Genomic DNA, 21821 nt, shown 5'->3' with positions numbered 1-21821 from the left:
TCTGAAGAGATGGATCGAGAATGGAGCACCTGTCAAAGGAGATTTGGAAGAAGACAGCTATAAGATCTTGAAGCAGTTCTACCTGAAGAGAAAAGACTTGTTGTGCCTGAACAAGTACGGAATCGTAGCCTGTAAACATAAAGAGGAGGATAAGGTCCTTTACAAGTACAATTTGATAGTGTTACACAGTTATACCAGACCGAATTGCTCTTCCGTTGACATGATCAGATGGGCCATCAAGGCGTGGACAAAGTGTACAACAGGATACAGAAACGATTCGAATGGCCTGGTTTGAAGAAGGCTTGTGAGAAGTGGATCTCGGCATGCCTGTCATGTCAACAGCCGAAGGACCCCAGGAAGCTAAGATTCCCCCTGCAGTCAATAGAGTCATCGGGATCCAACGAAGTGGTGCAAATTGATCATCAGAAGAATTGCATGACAGCCACGGGCTATAATCAGGTGCTGGTAATGATCGATCATTTTACGAATAATGCGGAGGCAGCCCCCTGCATGACAGCATCGGCAGAAGAAACGTGCGACCACTTGATAAATGCGTGGATAGCGAGGCACGGCTGCCCCATCACATTCCAATCGGATAATGGTACAGCGTTCGTGGGTGATCTCACAAAGGAGTTAATGAAGAGGTCACAGGTGGCACAGGCCCACTCGACCACTTATCACCCACAAACGAATGGCCTAATTGAAAGGCAAAATCGCACATTGGTATCCATGTTGAGAGTCTATTGCTACAGAACATTCCACCAAGGGAATAAGTCCGCATATGATGTTGACCGGTCACGAGAAAGCGCTTCCGTTGACGTTCTTCTACCCTGAATATGAAGGGAAGAGAAACGCACCGCAAACGTACGTGCGTGATGTTATTAGAAGACAGCAGGACCTCAATGAATTATGCAGGAGGAACACGCAACAGGCGCAAATTAGACAAAAAAGGAGGTTTGATAAAAGGACAGCCGATGCGAAAGCCTACTCAGTTGGCGATTACGTCTGGGTATTCCAGGGAGTAGTTCCATCAAAAGGAACCAAAAAAATTATTAAAGAAATGGCGCGGCCCATTTCAGATAACAGAGGTGCACCAAGGAGGTCGTTTTTATCGATTGAGCACTGGAAGAGCAGCCCATTACGAGAACATCAAACCACAAAATGCCTCATCAGAGGACTGGTGCATCCCAGCGGACTTGCAAGAAGGAGACTATTTGATAGTGAATCCTGCTTGTGAGGTGAACGAAAGGGGTACTCGCGACAAAAACGACGGGAATGAAGTGGTGGACGATTGCGATCTACCACTGGACCTGGAGTTGACCGAGCGAGTAGAGGTGGACGATGAAACTCTACCTTATGCCGAAGAAGACTGGGACTGCCCAGAACAAACTGAAGTTGAGAAAGGAATACAACCTGACTTTCCTCTCGCCATGGAGACACACCAGGGCAAGAGAGGAAGGAACAAGAAGAAGTACAATCCGTACGGCGAGGATTTCGTCCTTGACAGGATAGTTTTAAGTGATATGATGGACTCGCTGGTAGGACTGGATGAAGTGGCAAGGCCAAAAGAAATCAACTTCGTGAATGACATGGATCAGGATTGGATCGACGATCGTTCAGAACCGGAAGTGGAGTTCGAACCAGAAGCAGAACAGACTCATGAACAAGAACTAACGAACCTGCGAGTGCTCGAATGGCTCCATGATCTGCCGGCAGATCCTAAAGAGACAATCTTGCCGATTCAGGACGTCGATAAAGACGGCATCAAATACGTCAGTCATGACAATACCGAGTCCAAACGGGTCGCCCCGGATGGTCCTCTATGCGTTCCGCAATCCAACCTCGATCTGCTAAACTTTGGGCGATCGACGGGGACGTCGATGGATATTTTTTTCCGGGGAGTGGAGGTAGGACTCACTCACACCGAAAACCTGATCACTAAAAAATTGAAATCGGCAAGAGAAACCGGAGAACTGGAAACGGAAGGCGAGAACGCTAAAAACCCACCTTTTGGACAAATTTTTGAATCTTATTTTGACCTACCGAACCATTAATCAAACAATATCATCATAACGGACAGCGATTTCATACTTACGGAACGTACATGCGCTATAGCAATAACCGCGGATGTAAGTTTCAGAACAGCACTAACGGCTGACTTCAAAAGAGAGTATAAGAATATCAAGTTTTTATGGAAACAGAGGCCTGGTGTGGGAGGGATGATAGCGCTGCCCCCTGTTGCATCACAGATACCAGGGAAATATTTGTGTTTCCTGGTTACTATGGCCACCGATAGGCAACACGTAAATCCAGAGAGCTTGGTATTGGCCTTGACTCGACTTAGGGATTTTCTGGTTGTGAGAGGAGTGACCTCTCTCTCGTTACCAGTATATGATCCCAATAGGGGAAAGCTACATCCGAGAGAGTTGTATGCCCTTGTACACGTGATATTTTCGGAAACTGACAGAGGTTTACTTACAAAAAAAGTACTATCTGAGCATATGCTAGGAGTTGCATTCGGCAATAAGTGGTTTTTAGTAAGTTCACTTGATAGAAATTAGGATTAAGTTTTAGATTAGCTATTAGGGATTATGTTTATATTTAATAGTGTAGACATGGGAGGTTTATGTGTTATGTTATTGTTAGGGTATGTTTTATGTGATGTTTGTGTCATAGATGACCTGGACCACTCCAGGTAGTGAAGGTGACAGCGCTCATTTGTGCTACCTTGACAAGGACGCAGGTGGACGATCCACCTTGGTGCTAACTTTTGAATCAGGGATGAAAGAGAATTTCAATGGAGAATTTTAAAGATCTGAATGATGTTTTATGCTGAAAAATGACGATTTTCAGTCGTGACTTGTTTTTTTAGATCTTGATTGATCAAATCTTGTTTATTGAATCAAACAAACTAGGGGAAAATTGACGACACAAGAATCAACACGATAGAAATGGGTGATACGAATGAATTAATGGAATTCCTCTCAGCGAGTCTAGGAGCGACTCTAGATGAGATCTATCAGCGGCTGATTGGTTGTGACTTTACACGAGAAGACCCGGGACTGGCGATGTTTGTGGTCGCGCTCCTCAACGCGTTAGGACGAGAGGGTCGAGGGAATCGCCCTACAGAAGTGGTGTTGATGCTGGCCTTCGGTGAGTCCGGGACCGCCGAAAGAGGTCGAAATCGATTGAGAAAATAATGAAGTCCGTAGAGTCTGATGTTCTGACCGAGTCAGTTACAGAGGACAGTGGCGATGATCAGCAGATCACGAGAAAGTTATCCGTCAGACGAGCCGAAAAAAGGGCTGAAACGATTGAAAGGAAAGACAGGAAGCCGAGCCGTGAACCAGAGAGTGCTGAAGTCAAAAGCCAGCACAGTGGTGGCCTCGTTGGCAGGAGTAGCTCGTTCAGGCGAAAGTGGGCAAGGAGATGGTGCGACGCTGGCCGGGGGAGAAAAAGAGAACCTGATACCCCCTATGCTTTTGGCAGGTTTGACCACAACAGCCACGAAATCAAAGAAAAATGCACGGACTCTGGCGGATACTAAGCTAGAAATGGAGGTCATCAGTCAGTGCGGATCTGGAGGACTTGATGATTAGAAGCCCTCGCGAACCAAGATGGCCCGGATGAGGCTGGAGGGACAACTCGACAAGGTCGAGTATAGTCGAATCACTGTGCCAGACTCATTCCACGTGGAAGATCCAGCAGGGGGTTATGTGGAGATGCTGAAGGCGAGGAATTCCGCAAGAGGGCACCTGATGGCTTGGAACGAGAAGCAAGCCATGCAGGAGTATCTGAAAGAGCTGACGGAGAACTCTAACTTAAATAGGGAGGAATACGGCACGGTGATGTCCTCGGAGGCAAACGAAATCGGGATGGAAAGGCTACTGGAAATCTCTTGGAGGGCGGCCCTCGAAAGATACTTCGACGAGACGATGCATGCAGCTGCGACGGTGGCAGCATACCTGGCTTATCCGTGTATGAGAACTGACCTGCAAGTACGGTTGGCTTGGTGCTTGATGGGCGTCAAGAAGGCGGAATACGAAGCCAACAATGACTTGAAATCAAAGGAACAGGAACTGGAATTGATGGAAGCCCTGCGAGTGTTGATTTCTAGAGACGATTCTGCGATAGCCTGGGCTAAGCGTAAGGATGCACTTTGCTTCACAAGGTTCGTGGTGGATCGTATTATCACTCCTGTTTTGGGAGAATGCATAAAGACCATTCGGCAAGGTGGAGTTGATTGCGAAAGAAACTTCCTGAGGGCACTCCTGGAGCTATATCAGGACATGCCGCTGGCCATACCAAATAGGGAGTCGAACGAAATGGAGAGCTATCGCAGGTTGGAAGAAGTGAGAAGGTACTTCAACAAAGAACTGAAAGTGAGCCGGGAGTCAATTGAAGCAGTCAGGGGAGAGAAAGACTATGCAACACTAGGGAAATTGAAGTCGTTCCAATATGTGTCTGGCATACCGGGGATGGCGTATAATCCCTTCGTGAATGAGGAAGCCAGGGAAGCGTACTTCGACTATGAGCAAGTTGTGGTACTTGATTTCTGGGTTGAACGGATCAAGGAAACTGGCATGCTGATGGTGGAACAACCCAAGCTGGGAATTGTTTTGGAAGAACGAGTGGTCGAACCCTCTGTTCCCGAGCTGAAGGTGCAAGTGAATTTTGATTGTGGTTCTTGGGACGGTCCCATGAAAACCAGCTTAGTAACCATGTGGGAACTCATGAAGCCTTCTTGGTGTCCATATCCAAACGCCGGTTTGATCTGGGATATGACGGCAGATATCACGTTGGACTTGGATGATGATGCGAGTTTACACGATCTGGCCATGATACACCATCTGCTGGCCATGAGAGTAACGAAGCAGTAGAACAATTCATCCACGGAACCATCCGAAGGAAATCCATCGAGTGACTGGCTGAGACAGGGCACTTGCCTGGCTCACAGTAGTGGAACGGACGGACATGTGTGCAACTCGGGACACTGCCTGATTACGCTGAGCGAGCAGCATCGACAATTGGCACAATTGTATGGAAGGTTGAGCATGTCGGATAAGAGTGGAATGGAGTTGATCGCGGACTGTCATGGAGTGACTGAAGTGAACTTGATCACTGCCTTGGGATTTTGCAGCATGACGAGCTCGATAGAATCACTAGAATGCCTAGAGCGTGATCATGGGCTAGTGACGTCCCTTAGTGTGGAAGTATTCCCTGGAGCGATACAGACAGAGCAGAAGATTGGAGGCTGGCGAGAGGCTCTGGAAAATGAAATGAATTTGAAGGATAGTGAGGCCTATCATAGACCTACTGGCTCGAAATATCTGGTGGGTTCAAGCTCTGCACAATATTGCAATAGTAGGTACCCTACGCACATGGTGGTGATGGATGCGAGGACGCAGCACGTGGTCGACCAACTCTTCTCTGTGCCAAAGTGCGTGAGGTTGGCCAGAATGTCGGAGAGGTCATATGATTTATTGGTGAAGATCATTCGGGCCGTCCCGAAGAGATCTGAAGGCGAGTTGCAGGACGTAGTGGGTGAAGAGTTCATGAGGTTGAACGAGGGTAATGTGAGTGAATTCCAGAAGCAGAAAGCGAGTGGAGCGTTACCTACTGAATTCCACACCATAGAAGAAAAAGACGATATGCACAGAATAATGGTGGAAGTGGAACCGTTGCTGGGAGCCTCAGGGTATCGGACCCGAAGGAACGTACTGATGACCCATGGGGAGTATCGTTGTCACTGCCTGGCGCAGACTTTATGGTACCCCAAACGCGGGAATATGGTGCTAGTATGGGATGTGGAGAAGTTGTACTCCACGGGGTTGCCCGATCAAAATCAACAAGTGTCAATCGTGGTGGTTAGTGCGAATGCTGGCAGTGAGATGGTTGGAAGCTAACGCGGGCACAAGTGAGCAGGAGACGGCCGTGCCGATACCTGAGCAGCTAGGCAACGAAAAGATGAACCGCAATTTGGACCTTTTCAGATTCACCTGCAAGGTTCTGAGAATACCCTAAGCCATTGAAAGAATATGGTCAAGGGAAAGGTTGATGCCTTGGTTCCGTGCAGCCATGACATCATGGATGTATGAACGCGCGAAGCGTCATATGTCTAGGAACACGGAAGCCTATCAGCCTTTCCAGCTAGATATAGGACCGGGATCCTATAAAAGAGCATTCTCAACGCACAGAAACGCTGTTACCACGGCGGTGAAGCGAGTAGCTGGAGCGCCTTGTGTGAATGAAACTGAAAAAAGAGAGGTCTTACGAGCTGACCTAGAACGGAATGTGAGCCTGTGTCTTCACAACAGCTTTTGCAGGAACCGGGAGCAAAAGGTGAATGTGGACTTGCTACCTTGTTGCAAACCGAAGCTGTTAGAACAGGAGAGTTGGGGGACGGCCCGCAACTCCATGGACATGTTGGAGAAAGTCCTAGAAGACAGTGGAGACGAAGAGCAAGAGCAAGAGGCTATTCAGTGATGAAGATGTATGCCAGAGATGGAGAAGAAAGACGGAGAGAGAAGGAGAAAAACTTGATTGTCTTTGTGTGCTATAACTTAAACTAATCAACCAAGTTTGATTATTGAAACTGTTAAACTTTTTGTTTTGATCCAGTTTGGTCAGACCAAACTTTGAGAATTGTTGCAATTGATGAAAGAGAATTTTAGTTGTGCTATTTATATATATACGGAGAGCATAGGTGAGTATATTTACCTATTTAAACACGACTCAAGTTTTTAACCTGTGTAAGACACGTATTCACTGTGTGGCGACATGGTAAGTTTGGGTAAGCTCCCTCAGAGTTTCTTAGTTTTAATATTGAAGAGGACCGCAAAAAAAACACAAAAAAAAAACAAAAAAAAAAACAAAAAAAAATTTAAAAAAAACATTAAAAAAAACACAAAAAAAAACCGCAAAAAAGAAGAAAAAAAACATGAAAACAAAAAAAAAAAAAGATTATCGGTGAGTAAAATTAAGTTAATTTTAACGGGTGCGTGGCCGTGCCACGTCCCAACTTTTAATCAGCAAGAGCGAAAAGAAGTTTTATGGCAAGATGACGTAAGTAGTCAGAAAAGTAATTTTATCTAGGACACTCATGGTGCAAATTTTGTGAAAATGTTGAAAGGCGGTAGGATGTAGTATGATGCCATTTGTGACACGTAGTGAGTTGAGGTGGAGTAGATAAATTTCATTTTCTGATGCGATTTGTAAGGTTGATTATAGAGAATTGGAACACTACTTGACGATAACCCGGTGTTATGCGATCAATGGGGACATTGATGGGGACTTCCGGGGAGTGCGTGCCATTCTGCCAGGCTGGCACAGCGCAACCTTCCGGCAGAACACGAAAGAACGATTAAAGGCCTTAACGACGAAAAAGTGCTGCGAAGGAGAGTAGAAATTTTCTAGAATTTTCTATTTTCAAAATTTCGATTGAAGAACGAATATTTCTCAGAAATACAAAAAACTGAAAAGAGTAAAAAAGTAAGAACAACAGCAAAAATAAAGAAAAACAGTCGCACGTTAACACGGAAAAACGAAGCCTCTTATCGTGACGATCACGCACGATAAGACACTTAGCAGAAGAAAATAGTGGGAAAGGAGGCTTCAGTGGGGACGGAATATTGAGCAGAACCCTCCCGTGCCACGAATTGAGAGTAATAACGACGTTATTACAAGGAGAACACGGAAGCGGAGGCTTCGTGCCCCAGAGACTGATATATGGTGAAAGACTGTAGTAAACTAACTTTTTAGCTACTCTGATGCCATAAACGTTTGAATTGACACCGGTATTATCTGATATTTTAGAATATGAGTAGCTAGAAAGAGGAAAGGGTCAATCCATCTCCAATGGATTTAATATAGAACTGTCAACAAAAACATAACAAAATAGGGTGTTCGAGCCGTGTTTTTAATAGCAATCACGCAGTCTGAGGATCCGAGACTCAGCTATGTGGTTGTGTTCGCATGTAAACGAAAGCTGATCAAAAGTCGTTTGACTGACGGCCTGAAAATTGTAACTTTTTACTTAGCCCTAAACAGACCAAAAAATCAACTGGCTAGGTCGAGACGGTGAAAAACGAGTAGAATTAAGGTAACTGACGCCTGCCAGTCGTTAATAGGTACTTTTTCTACGCTCCGTAGCTGTGTAGTATTTGGGCGAATGTTGCAAGGTTAGTAAAAAAAAAGAAGGTTCGTAGTAATACACTACGCTGATGGCTTGTGTAAACATTACTGAACTTTCAAATATACAAACCTAAATATAAAAAACCTTTGGATAATGACACTCTAAGACAAACTTGTCATTTATACGCCCACTTAAGTTAGCAGAACTATCGACCTGAGCAAGTTGGATAGAAGATCAAGGTTGCTTTCAAAAACTATGGTTTTTCCATGGATGTTTCGTTTTCCCTATTTTGTATTTGAAGGAACCGTAGCATGTAATTGAGATGAAAACATGTCACCTGGATAGATGAGTCTGGCACTGCCTTTGAAGCCTTCTGTTCCGCCGTCTACCAGAGGCTTCACTGATTCTGGTATCACCTTGCCGTCGGCACTGTATTTGAGCAGTGAAATCAACATCTGATTGATCCAACGTCTGGCCGAGATGCTGTCTAACCCACACACTACGATGTGGAAGCGCTCGTAGAAGTCTGGACCAAGATCTTCGATCTTATTGAAGTGCGCAGTCACATGGCTAGTGGGCACCCGCTTATTGACAAAATCTGCAGCTATTTCAGCCTTTGGCCTCCCGATGTCAGCTGAAAACGATCAATACCAACATACTCCTACTCCTTGTCACTTTTTTAAACTAGGATCTAAAGATAACCCTAACTTGGGTCCTGATCGTTCTTGATCATATTCGGCGGTCTTTAAAACTTCAAAACTAATTGGTTCTTGGAGAGTGAATTAAGATATTTTTCTACAGCTGGAAATACTTGGTATAAAAAATGATGCATATAGCTAAAAATGGTAAAACGGCATTTTATATGACACTGTGCGCTTTTGTCTGAAGAAAAAGCAACGATTAATTCTTGTATTGTACATATATCCGCAAAATCCATTTCCTGTTCTATCGATTATTCCCACTTAAAAATTGTCCATTTCCGATGGTCCAGTTCTATCGTCCATTTCCGATTAAAAATGGACAAAAAATCACTTGAAAATTATTAATAGTGGTTAGAGGAAGCTAGGAAAAAGGAAGCGTGTCTTTAGTGATACTTACTTAGACTACTAATCAGAAGAAAATAAGTTAAATACTGGGAAGTTTCGTGAATTGTATGTGAAAGAAGTGTGTTCAATTTTAAATTCAATTAGGAGAAATGATTTTTGAAGCAAGCTCTGCAATTCGTGATTACGAAGGGAGCTGAAGGAGGAAACAATACGTCAAGATCTTTTAGGTTCCTGTTTCCAATTTCGGCATATTATGAAAGCTAAATTTTCGTTTCATCTCTTAGTAGTATAGTAGGTATGAGGTCATTATCCAGTGTGAGTCAGATGCTAATCACGCGGTTATAAGTGGGAAATGGAGTAGGAACGGGCTTTGTAATATCATCTTGGGTTTCCTGAGGGATATGATTTGGTGGAAGGCTTTGTGACGGGTCTCGATAATGAGGTTGAGAAAGGAAAGAGAATATACTGAACTTTTTGTCCTATTAGAGCCTCAAGGTAATGTACTTTGCATCTTAACAAAAAGAATCAAATAGTCCTCCCAAAGCGTTGATTGAATATCTGTCAATCTCAATTATATCTCTCATATATGTAAAATTAGAGAAATTGAAACGAAGAGAAATAGTTCATCCGGTTTAGTTATCCACGAGCTATGGGTAAAACTGAAGGTAGGTTGATGCAAAACAACAAAAAAGTAGGTGTTACTAATTTTCGGTTAATGATGTCATAGGGCTGTTATGACGAACAACTTGTTGCTCGAAAAATCCCCGTGGCAAAGAGCAATTACATCGAAAAAGGTAACGTTCCGCGCGACGTTTTTCGGCTATCGCGCTGGCGCAAGGTGCACTCGGAGTGATGCAGTATGCCTTTCACGTTTTGCATTTTTAGAGCAAGTGCGTCGGATTAAACTATGACTGTTAAAAGAATCACTGCAATAACATAAGGAATGCAAGAAAATACTCCATATAAAATGTAATCAACTTTTTTTAAGAAGTTGCGTTAAGAAGATCACTGAAAAAACAAATAATTGACATAAATTGGAGGTTACGTAGCTGATCCTTGTCTGTCGGGCATGCGTTTTTGTTTGGTTCATGCGAAAGCTCATCGAAAAAGATTGAAGGTAATTCTGTTCTATGAGAGAAGTATGGCACTGAGTATCGATGTTTTCAAGCTTGAGTATTGCTGTTTTCAAACTTATTTGACATATTAAATAGTTTCAAGAAAAGAATGAAATTCCGGGTAAATTGGATTGAACAGTCCTTTCTAAGAAGGGATTTCAGCGGCCGGTATACATGGTACACAACCAAGTCTATTCCATATTACGACAAGCGAGATTTACTAAGAATAAAAACCTCGTTTCCTGTCCTGAACGTCAACGCCAGCGCCAAGAACCCCCTGAAAATCCTCCAGAACCTACTGGTAAACGGAAGACTTGAAAGAACAATGATGATAATCATCTAGCACGACGTCATTAATAGTTCAAAAAACAAACACGGTAATTGATTTTTTAGTTTGCTGCAAGCTGAATTAAATCAAATTTTTCGTTGTTTTGTTAAACACCATCCTCTTAGCTTGGTGCCTTCCTAAGCCTTTGTTGGTTAGAAGGGGCCGAGTTGTGAGCGGCTTCCACCTTACTATGGCAGGGAAAAAACACTACTCGACAAATCACCCCTGCGGCGAATTGGGCGCAGAATGTATGACATCCCTTTCGTGTTTTCGCTGTGGAACATGGTACCATTCAGGATCCTCTTCACGAATAGCAAATAACTTTTTGACATCAAACAATAAGGTATCTGGATTAATATGGGGACTACATGAAGTCAGTGCAGCATCAAGTCACCGAAAAGGTTGACGATCAGATGAAGTTGAAATTGGACAAGATTGAATAGTAGATCGGTGACCAAACTGACCTAATTCATACGATCAACACAGCCATTAAAAAGGAGATCGATAGAAGATTCAAAAATCTTCAAATAAACCTTGAACTGAAAATGAACGAACAAAATAGAAAAACAGGTCAAAATAACAGCTGAGATTAAATCATTAGTCAATTACTAAACCCGTACAGCCCCAAAATCTGGAAGCAATAAAGATGCAAACCCTCGAACAACAAGAAAATAAAAAAAATAGACGGAAAGCAAGCTGGTACTACTCAAATGTACCTGGACACTAGTCAAGAGACGGAAACACGCATAGTCCATGACTACAATTTTTTCAACGACTTCTTTGGAGCAGGGCTCAAATGCAGCGCAACACCATCCTTTAAAAAGACAACAAGGCTAGGTAGAAGCAGTGATAGTCTCATGAGTTAGTTTCGATGTGGTTAACTCATAGAGTAATTTCCGATAGGGTACACCGTCTGCTCGTCACGCTATCTTATTTTCGGCCGGATAAATTCGTGCAACTTCTTAGTCTAATACCGATCCTAATTTTACTCTTATATCTACTAGTCGCAGGGTGTTTAACTAGTCTCTGCTAGGCTCAATAGATCTAGAGTATACTGGCTTATTGCAACTGCTGAAGTTCTCTTAGAGAGGCAACTAATTTCTAAGTTATATTCAAATCTCTCTGGTGCTGAAATTACAAGTAATTTCAGCACTTACAAAGAAGTGGGTTGTTAGTTAGGTGGATTATGATTGGTTAATATTAAATATTTTACAGTGGTAAAATATCTAATTTATCCAATAATAAAATGTAGTTTAGATCAGGTTCCACCCATCCGGGGTTTACAGAGTTTTTTTTGAACTATCTTTCTTCTCTGCAATTTGAAGGATGGATGATGAACGTTGGTATTTGGCGAACATCATTTTCTTATCCGGTTCCTCTTGAAGAAGAACGTTCCAGGACACTGAAATTAGGGACAGGAAATTGTTACTTCGTCATTTGACAACGACTGATCCCCAATGAAATCAATCCGATTTCAAAATGGTTTGCTTATGACAGGTTTTTCTGTATTAGTAGAGAACTGTTTTGTATGCAGCCTCGTCTGGGAATGGCGTGAAAATCGTGTGTGGAAGGGATGCCTTGTAACTCGAATCTGTACATATACTTGAACATCGAGGTGGTCATTGTTCTAGTTCAATGATGTCCTTTTCTGCGAAGTCAAGTCGTACTCTAAATCCTTTGAGTTGTGATTGTGGACGGCATGTCGGTTGTGTTTAGCCATTCTTTTGTTCGAGTGTGATGGGATCATCTAGTCTATGGATGTTCGTCTTTGTTGTTGTGTATTTATCTATATCCTGCAAAGTATGATTTACATTTTATAAAATTATGTTAATTCGGTTTTTTAATCATGAATTTAGTTAGTCGTTTTCACAAAAGCGTTTTGTTTTAGTTTGGTTATTTTGAAGAGTTACTCACCCTTGAGTACCTCTTATTAAAAATAGGAGTGTGGTCACAAAGCGTGGATGTAGCGCGGTGGGTTAGGCCGGCTATAGAGCATGCTCAGGACGTCCTCTCTGGTGGGTTAGGCCAGGAGTGGGAGTATGATTTCATGCTGTTTCTTTGAGAGGTCCTGTTATGTGATAACGTTTTATGTTGGGTTTATGTTGGTCTTTCTTATGTTACTTTGGTTGTGTCCTTTTTAAAAAAATCAATTTGTTTTTGGTATGGGTTTGTCTTGCGACTTTTTTGTGTTTTATTATTTCTTTCTTAGACTTTATAATAGTCTTCAAAAGAATAAAATATCCAGTTTTAAACTGGGTTAATCCGGTTTGGGTACCGTTGGTTTTCTTTTCTTAGTCACTCTGTTATTCTATGATTTGTGGTGTTTATTAAGCTGCGTTGGTTAGTTTGGTTAAGTATATAATTCCTTTCCAACCGGGTTAAAGGAAAGTTTGAAACTTGTTATCATGTGTTAGAGTTGTTAATAACGAAAGCTTGAAACTTAAAATCATTATTTAAACACTTCTTCGTGGGCGAGCTGTGCGAGTTTGGATAGAATTCTTGTGCGAGTGAATGAAAATTTTGAAAAGGTTAGTACTGCTTTCTCATTTTATCAATTTATTGCATAGAATTTGAATTTTACTGCGTTTTGGGGAAATTAAAAATTATAAATTTTCATCGTAGCTAAGTTTACTGCTTCATGGGGAAATAATTTATAAAAAAAAATTACTAGATTTGGTATGAGTTTTACTACATCATTTAGTGCGAAAAATTAATGAATTTTAAGATAATTTAACAAGCTTGTATTTTTATTTTTATTTTCTGTTTTGTAGATGATCGTGGCGTGAAGACTAGAAATATAAATCAAACATTGATAGAAAATGGTTAGTATTAATTCAAATTTATTAGTTAAGAGTAATTCAAATTATACTTACCTCAATCATATCAAGAATCATAACTGATGTTGTTAGTAATTTGGCTAGTATGCGTATGATGTTTTTAGTTTGTAGCAGTGGCCAAAGCAATTGAAGTGCTTTAATAGTGTTTAGTTCTTCGGTGCCTACTGCAAACTCGTAAGGTGGGTTTTGAATGAGGTTATATATTTTATGATTATATTTGGTATTGTGAATGAATTCTAATATTGGTATTTCAATAGGCTGGATAAATTCATGCGGGATAAGGGAGGGTCTGGATTCTTTGGCATTGAAGGTTTTCGTGATAAGACAGAATATATACAATTGGGTAACTGGGTCATAGTTGCGGAGGATGCCGTGGAGGTTAGTATCTTTAAAGCAATATGTAAAATTAAGGAAAAATGGTGACGTGTACTTTGAGTTAATAAACTGAAAACGATGGAGAGGTTGTCTTGATGGGGTGTGCAAATCAAAATGATTTTGTATAAAACGATAGTATGAATATGTGTGCGTTTGTTTAGTGCGTAACATAATATCGTGGGAACAGTGCAAATCGCGTTCCTGTGGTGAAAGAAAGTGAAAGGTTAGTGAAAATAACTGAAATTTATCATAGAAGCTCTCGTATGCTTGAATATCAGCTAGTGATTCTGAAATAATGTGGTCATTCTTTCTATCAAAAATATTAAGTGTGAATACGTATGATGTTTTGATGAAAAATTTTTCTGTTAGTTGCGGGTTTGCGAAGCGGTCTTCATCTAAAAATTGGTCTTGATTAGGGCGGATGATATTATGGTAGTAGTATTCTATTGCAAATTCGTTAGCTCGGGGTGCAGTGAATGTTTTTAGTAATTTTTGATATCCAACGTAAGTAAACTGTCGAGGTGTTAGTGTTGTGGTGAGTCTATATAACATGTTTTTGTTCTTTCCTATGTTGTCATGAGTATTAGCTAGTGGTAGGCAAAGGGGGTTAGTAAAATTATAATAAGCTGTCCAATGAACTGTTGGCATTAAAACGTGTTCATCTACAAAATTGCGTGCGTCATAAGTATTATTAGGTGTATTTAATGTATATTGCGGAAATGAGGGTAAGGTGATTTCAAGAAAATTTTTCGTGTTGGTATGTTGCGGGTGATTAATATATTCGCGGGCTGTTCTGGGTTTGGTCGGGAATGGGTGATTCGGAAATTTTCGTTTAAAAGTGCGATAAGCTCGGTGAGTGCTACTAGGTGTTTCGGTGGATGTGGATGGTTGTGCTAATGATGGAGTGTAAGCTGAGGAGGGTGTAGGAGTAGGTGGATTTGAGGATGTTATTGTGGATGATAGTTGATGTATTGTGAGGGTGTTGGGATGTATTAAATGTTGTTGTAAAGTAATAAAATTATCGAGCTCCTGGGAAATTTGGATGGTGTCTGGGGAATTATTATCTGATCTGTCGGAATGAAGTGGAGAATAGGTTGGGGTCACTTGGGAAGCATAGGAAGGAGTGGAAATGGATGGGAGTGGATGATTTGATGGGATTGGTTGAAAAGGGGGTTTTGAAAAAACTGAGGAGTTGGTCTGAGTATAATTTGAGGGAGATTGTTCGGAGTCTGCAAATTCGTCGGTAGTTTCTACATTAGAGTTATTAAATTGTGAGATAGAGTATAAAACTGAAATATCTGAGTTAGTATCAGAATTCGTGCTTAATGATATATTAATAATCGGAAAATCGGGTGGTGGGAAAGCATAAAGTGGGATTATTGGGATTTGAGTTTGGAGGTTGGCTGGATGGGAACTTGAGCGATGGAGGGATCCAAGTTGTCGGCTCCTCGTGGGCTAAAAAAATGATTATTTTGAGACTGAAAAGTGGTGGTATGGGGTTGTTCTATAATTTGTTCGTATGTATTATCATTTTGTGCATGATGCGTCATTATGTGTTGGATGGGACTTTGTGCTGTATTTGGTCTAGAATTTGGATTACTTGTGGTTGCTAGGTTTCGGAAATTACGGGGAACTAATGATAATGGAGGATTTTGTGGTAGGGGTGGCAACTGTGGTGCGCTAGGTGTTATTTCTATGTTATTGTGTTCTTCGTCGTAAGTGTTTTGTCTTGTGGATATTTTTGTGTTATATTCTTTTATTTGTGCATCTAGAAGTATTTTGTTTAGTGATGATGAAAAAATTCCAAAAAAATCCTGCAAATAGTATACGTGCTACACTTGCTTGTCTGTTTACTTGTGTGTGTATAGCGCATGTGTTATAGGTTCCTTTTAAGAGTGAGAAAAGAAATCCTATAAAAATAAACATGGCGTATAGGATAGTTAATTTTTCTAAGATGTAGTAGGGCCATCCTAGAAAAGCTAGGATTTCGTTCCTTAAGGTGACACAACTGAAAATACTTATAAGTGAAATATCTTGTGATCTGTATTTTTCACCGTTTAAATATATGTAGTCTTTAATATCTTTAAAATATTGTTTGTGGTCCTGATAAATTCATTTTATCGGTTAAATTTTCTTTTTCAATTAATGGAAAAAGGTCTTTTTTATGCGAGTGTTGTTTTATTCTCTTTTGTTGAGTATTATTTTTTATCCATTGTGAGTATGGAATTGGTTTAAAAGTGGATGTGCCTAGTAAATCAACTTGCCAACGTGCCTAGTAGTGATTATTTTGGCACTCTAAGTAGAGTGGGAAATGTAGATTATTTATCTGTGATTGATCATTGTCAGTTTTTACTGCATATTTGCATTCTAGTCGGGGTGATGTTTCATCTTTTGCGAGATAAAATTTATTATTTTGTGGTATTTCAACTGTAGTTTTTCTTGTGAGTAATTCAGGTGGCGTATTTCGACTTAATGTATCTGGTAACGCAAGGTTTTTTCCTGCTGTCCAAACTATATGTAAGTTTGGAAATTTCATTAGAATTAGTTGAAATCTATAAACTCTATGATTTGGATTTGATTTTTGTGTAAAGAGAAATATAATTGGTTTGTGATCTGTGAATAGAACTGTTGGGTGTTTTGATCCAAGTATCAGAAATTCATATTCTGTAAGTGTATAAATTATAGCTGTACATTCTCTCATTAGAGTTGAGAGTCGTAGCTCTGCTTGAGTGAATAATCGTGAATTTGCTGATATAAGGTTCATTTTATTTGTACCATTGTGTGATTGTAATAATGCTGCGCCGATGCCAAAATTTGAAGCATCGCACATTTCATAGAATGGTTGATTTGGATCTGGGATTGTGTTTAAAATTTGTTCTGTTAAAAGCTTTTTAATTTCTTCAAATCGTGTTTGATGTTTGATGTTCAGTGGTCCATTCAAAATTATTTTGTTGTCTGAGGATGGTATAGAAGGGTCTTAAGTCTAATTGCATTTTGTAAACATATTTACTTAAGAAATTTAACATTCCAAGGAATTCTTGGATTCTTTTTGTGTAGGTGGCTGAAATTTTTGAATTGCATCAATGCGTGATTTTAATGGAGTGATAGTTTCTCGTTCTATATTATGTCCTAAAAAAAACGCGTGTTAAAAAGAAGTGTGATTTATCGGGGGCTGCCTTCAGATTTTCGTTCTGAAGTATTTTATGATACTGTTCTAAAACTGTAAACATTTCTTCTTTAGTTTGTGATTGCATAAAAACATCATCTAAGTATGTGATTGCATTTTTCTTGAGTATTAGTGGTCTAAAATTTTACTCATAAAAGCTGAAAAAGCTGCTGGTCCTATGGATATTCCATAGAATAAGCGATTAAATTCATATTGTTGATTTCCAATAACAAATTGTGTTAAACGTCGTGATTGTTCATCTAGTGGCATTTGATTATAAGCACTATTCATATCTGCGGTTGTGAAATATTTACCATTTATCTTTGTTGAGATAACTTGTATGGGTTCAATAGGCCAATTGCATTTTGATTCGTCAATTAGTGAATTGAGGTATCTAGCGTCTAAAACTATTTTTAGTGATTAACCTTTTGCTAGAATGATAACAGGGTTGATAAAAGTGTTACCTTTTGGTTGTTCTTAATTATTTACTGGTGAGATAATTTCATATTGTTCTAAAATGTCAAGTAATCTGTTTACCTTGTCATGTAAGTGAATCGGTACTTTACTTGCTCTTTGTTTTTTGAAAACTGCGTCAGGTTTTACCGGGAGTTGTAGTGATGAACTAATTTTTCCAACGTCAAATTTTGATGTTGCATAAACTGTTGAATATTTTAACAATTGTTTTGCTATTTTATCAAATTCAATTTGTGTAATTTGTGAATGTTCAAAATTGAACATTGTTAAAAATTTTTGTTGCTCTTTTGTGTAATTTGTTATATTGAATGTTGGTTTAAAATATGGTGTTTTTGTGAAGTAATGTGTGTTTCTTTTTTCATTACTTATTATATTATTTATGGATAATTCTTCGTCAAGAATTGTTGATTGGCAAATATCTAATAATTGGAGTATATTAATAACGCGGTAGGCTACTTCATTTATAGGTGAAATTGTAGCATTTGTTTCACAATATCCTAAAAGTCCTAGGGGTAATGTTACTTGATATGGTGTACTATTATACACGTGTAATGAAATGATGTCGGAATTCGTAATTTTCGAATATTTTATGGATGAGATCGTAATTTTGAAAAAATGTGGATAGGTTTAAATTCAAAGTCTGATATGAAAAGTTGTTGTTTATTTTGACTTTTGTTATACTGGTGAACTTGTTTTATTGAGAAATTATATATATTTCCTGATAGTGGTTTCAGGTGTTTCCGTTCTTGATTATAAATAGGATAAAATTTTGAAAAAAATGGTGGTTGTTTGTTTAATCTTTGGAAGAATGTTAGGGCTGTATTTTTTGTTTTTGTGTATTTATCTTTGATATGGATCTTACTATTTAAGATGTTGATTGTTGATATATTTAGATACAAATGGTATGCCAATGATATTGTGTTTAATATCAGTAATATGAAATATTTGTTTGTTCAAAATTTTGTTTTGTTCCATTGTTCTTGTGGGAAGAAGGAATAATTGGATTTTTCCATAATTTACTAATGTTGATCCTTGTGCTGTTGCTAATTTACTAGACGTTTCGAGAGGTGTTAAGTTTGGATGCAATGTTTTGATTTCATTCCATGTGGGAATATTAATTATATTTGATTCTGCTCCTGAGTCAATTAAAAAATCAATTTTAAGATCTGGTGGTTGACATTCTTTGTTTCTTGGGCTCTCTAAGAGAAATGGAATTGTCCAAATTTTTTCTCTTGGTTGTTCTTTTTGTATATTTTGAGAAATATGCTTTGTGTTTGAGCATTGTGTTTCATCTTTTTTATCGGGTTTAATTACCGTGTTAATTTCGTTTACTTCTTGTGTAGTTTGTGTATTATTAATGGGTCCAATATAGTAATTGTGGAGGAGTTCCAATTGATTTTCATATATATGTGAAGTGAAAGGTTGTTCATATATGATAGGTTCATAGTTGTTTTCGACTGTTATCACATTTACAGAGATGGTATTATCTGTATCACTTTCAGTATCTGATTATTCACAATTTATATGATTTAGTTGTAATTCGTTACTTCCTGTGTCATCAATACCTGGGGGGTCTGAAGTTTTTTCTTCATTTGTTTGCACTTGATTAATGTGTCTTTGATGTTTTGGTGTGCTACTTCTGTATCGATGTTTAGAATCGGGATAGCGGTTATTATTCCTATGTGGTGACTGGGAATAATTTCTGTATCGATTATAGTAACTTGAGTTTCGATTTTGTGAATTATTTCGTAATCTGTTTTGATAATTATCATTTGATCTGTGATAATTTGATCTATTATATGAATTATTCCTTGATCTGTTGTTTGGATAATTCTGATTTCGATTGTTTGAATAACTTCTATTTCTGTTATGTGAATAGTTTCTATATCTGTTGTATGATGAGTTTCGTGATTGATTATTGGATTAGTGTCTATTCCTTGGGTTTGAATGGGAACTGGATCCAGAAACAAATTCGGTTGTGTTTGAATTCGATCGTGAATAGTTATTTTGGTTAGTTTGGCTATTTGATCGGTTATATCTATTTTGTGAGAAATTTCGTGTATTTCCTCGTTCGGGTGATCTACCTCTATAACTTGAGTTATATGGTGATTGATTTCTTGTGTAATTTGAGTTGCTTGGAAGTGGTAACATAATATCGTGGGAACAGTGCAAATCGCGTTCCTGTGGTGAAAGAAAGTGAAAGGTTAGTGAAAATAACTGAAATTTATCATAGAAGCTCTCGTATGCTTGAATATCAGCTAGTGATTCTGAAATAATGTGGTCATTCTTTCTATCAAAAATATTAAGTGTGAATACGTATGATGTTTTGATGAAAAATTTTTCTGTTAGTTGCGGGTTTGCGAAGCGGTCTTCGTCTAAAAATTGGTCTTGATTAGGGCGGACGATATTATGGTCGTAGTATTCTATTGCAAATTCGTTAGCTCGGGGTGCAGTGAATGTTTTCAGTAATTTTTTATATCCAACGTAAGTAAACTATCGAGGTGTAAGTGTTGTGGTGAGTCTATATAACATGTTTTTGTTCTTTTCGGAGTGTAAGCTGAGGAGGGTGTAGGAGTAGGTGGATTTGAGGATGTTATTGTGGATGATAGTTAATGTATTGTGAGGGTGTTGGAATGTATTAAATGTTGTTGTAAAGTAATAAAACTATCGAGCTCCTGGGAAATTTGGGGGGTGTCTGGGGAATTATTATCTGATCTGTCGGAATGAAGTGGAGAATAGGTTGGGGTCACTTGGGAAGCATAAGAAGGAGTGGAAACGGATGGGAGTGGATGATTTGATGGGATTGGTTGAAAAGGGGGTTTTGAAAAAACTGAGGAGTTGGTCTGAGTATAATTTGAGGGTGATTGTTCGGAGTCTGCAAATTCGTCGGGAGTTTCTACATTAGAGTTATTAAATTGTGAAATAGAGTATAAAACTGAAATATCTGAGTTAGTATCAGAATTCGTGCTTGATGATAGATTAATAATCGGAAAATCGGGTGGTGGGAAAGCAAAAAGTGGGAATATTGGGATTTGAGTTTGGAGGTTGGTTGGATGGGAACTTGAGCGATGGAGGGATCCAAGTTGTCGGCTCATCAAGGGTTTAAAAAAAATATTTATTTTGAGACTGAAAAGTGGTGGTATGGGGTTGTTCTATAATTTGTTCGTATGTATTATCATTTTGTGAATGATGCGTCATTATGTGTTGGATGGGACTTTGTGAGGTATTTGGTCTAGAATTTGGATTACTTGTGGTTGCTAGGTTTCGGAAATTACGGGGAACTAATGATAATGGATGATTTTGTGGTAGGGGTGGCAACTGTGGTGCGGTAGGTGTTATTTCTATGTTATTGTGTTCTTCGTCGTAAGTGTTTTGTCTTGTGGATATTTTTGTGTTATATTCTTTTATTTGTGCATCTAGAAGTATTTTGTTTATTGATGATGAAAAAATTCCAAAAAATCCTGCAAATAGTATACGAGCTACACTTGCTTGTCTGTTTACTTGTGTGTGTATAGCGCATGTGTTATAGGTTCCTTTTAAGAGTGAGAAAAGAAATCCTATAAAATTAAACATGGCGTATAGGATAGTTAATTTTTCTAAGATGTAGTAGGGCCATCCTAGAAAAGCTAGGATTTCGCTCCTTAAGGTGACACAACTGAAAATATTTATTGGTGAAATATCTTGTGGTCTGTATTTTTCACCGTTTAAATATATGTAGTCTTTAATATCTTTAAAATATTGTTTGTGGTCCTGATAAATTCATTTTATCGGTTAAATTTTCTTTTTCAATTAATGGAAAAAGGTCTTTTTTATGCGAGTGTTGTGTTATTCTCTTTTGTTGAGTATTATTTTTTATCCATTGTGAGTATGGAATTGGTTTAAAAGTGGATGTGCCTTGTAAATCAACTTGCCAACGTGCCTAGTAGTGATTATTTTGGCACTCTAAGTAGAGTGGGAAATGTAGATTATTTATCTGTGATTGATCAATGTCAGTTTTTACTGCATATTTGCATTCTAGTCTGGGTGATGTTTCATCTTTTGCGAGATAAAATTTATTATTTTGTGGTATTTCAACTGTAGTTTTTCTTGTGAGTAATTCAGGTGGCGTATTTCGACTTAATGTATCTGGTAACGCAAGGTTTTTTCCTGCTGTCCAAACTATATGTAAGTTTGGATATTTCATTAGAATTAGTTGAAATCTATAAACTCTATGATTTGGATTTGATTTTTGTGTAAAGAGAAATATAATTGGTTTGTGATCTGTGAATAGAACTGTTGGATGTTTTGATCCAAGTATCAGAAATTCATATTCTCTAAGTGTATAATTTATAGCTGTACATTCTCTC

The 21821-nt window shown here is 38.9% G+C and overlaps 1 protein-coding gene across 2 annotated transcripts in view; it reads right to left on the bottom strand.

Annotated features, from left to right (window-relative positions):
• Nucleotides 1–21821, bottom strand: part of LOC134852169 (NEDD8-activating enzyme E1 catalytic subunit-like) — an 84697-nt gene that overhangs the window by 32130 nt on the left and 30746 nt on the right. For both annotated transcript variants that reach the window (XM_063868480.1, XM_063868481.1), the window contains exon 2: nucleotides 8472–8768. In XM_063868480.1, coding sequence (XP_063724550.1) covers nucleotides 8472–8768 — 297 coding nt within the window. The remainder of the gene's footprint in view (nucleotides 1–8471; nucleotides 8769–21821) is intronic.

This window comes from Symsagittifera roscoffensis, chromosome 7, assembly GCF_963678635.1.
Source record: "Symsagittifera roscoffensis chromosome 7, txSymRosc1.1, whole genome shotgun sequence".
Classification (NCBI taxonomy): domain Eukaryota; kingdom Metazoa; phylum Xenacoelomorpha; order Acoela; family Convolutidae; genus Symsagittifera; species Symsagittifera roscoffensis.
This window is presented reverse-complemented; position numbering and strand designations above follow the sequence as displayed.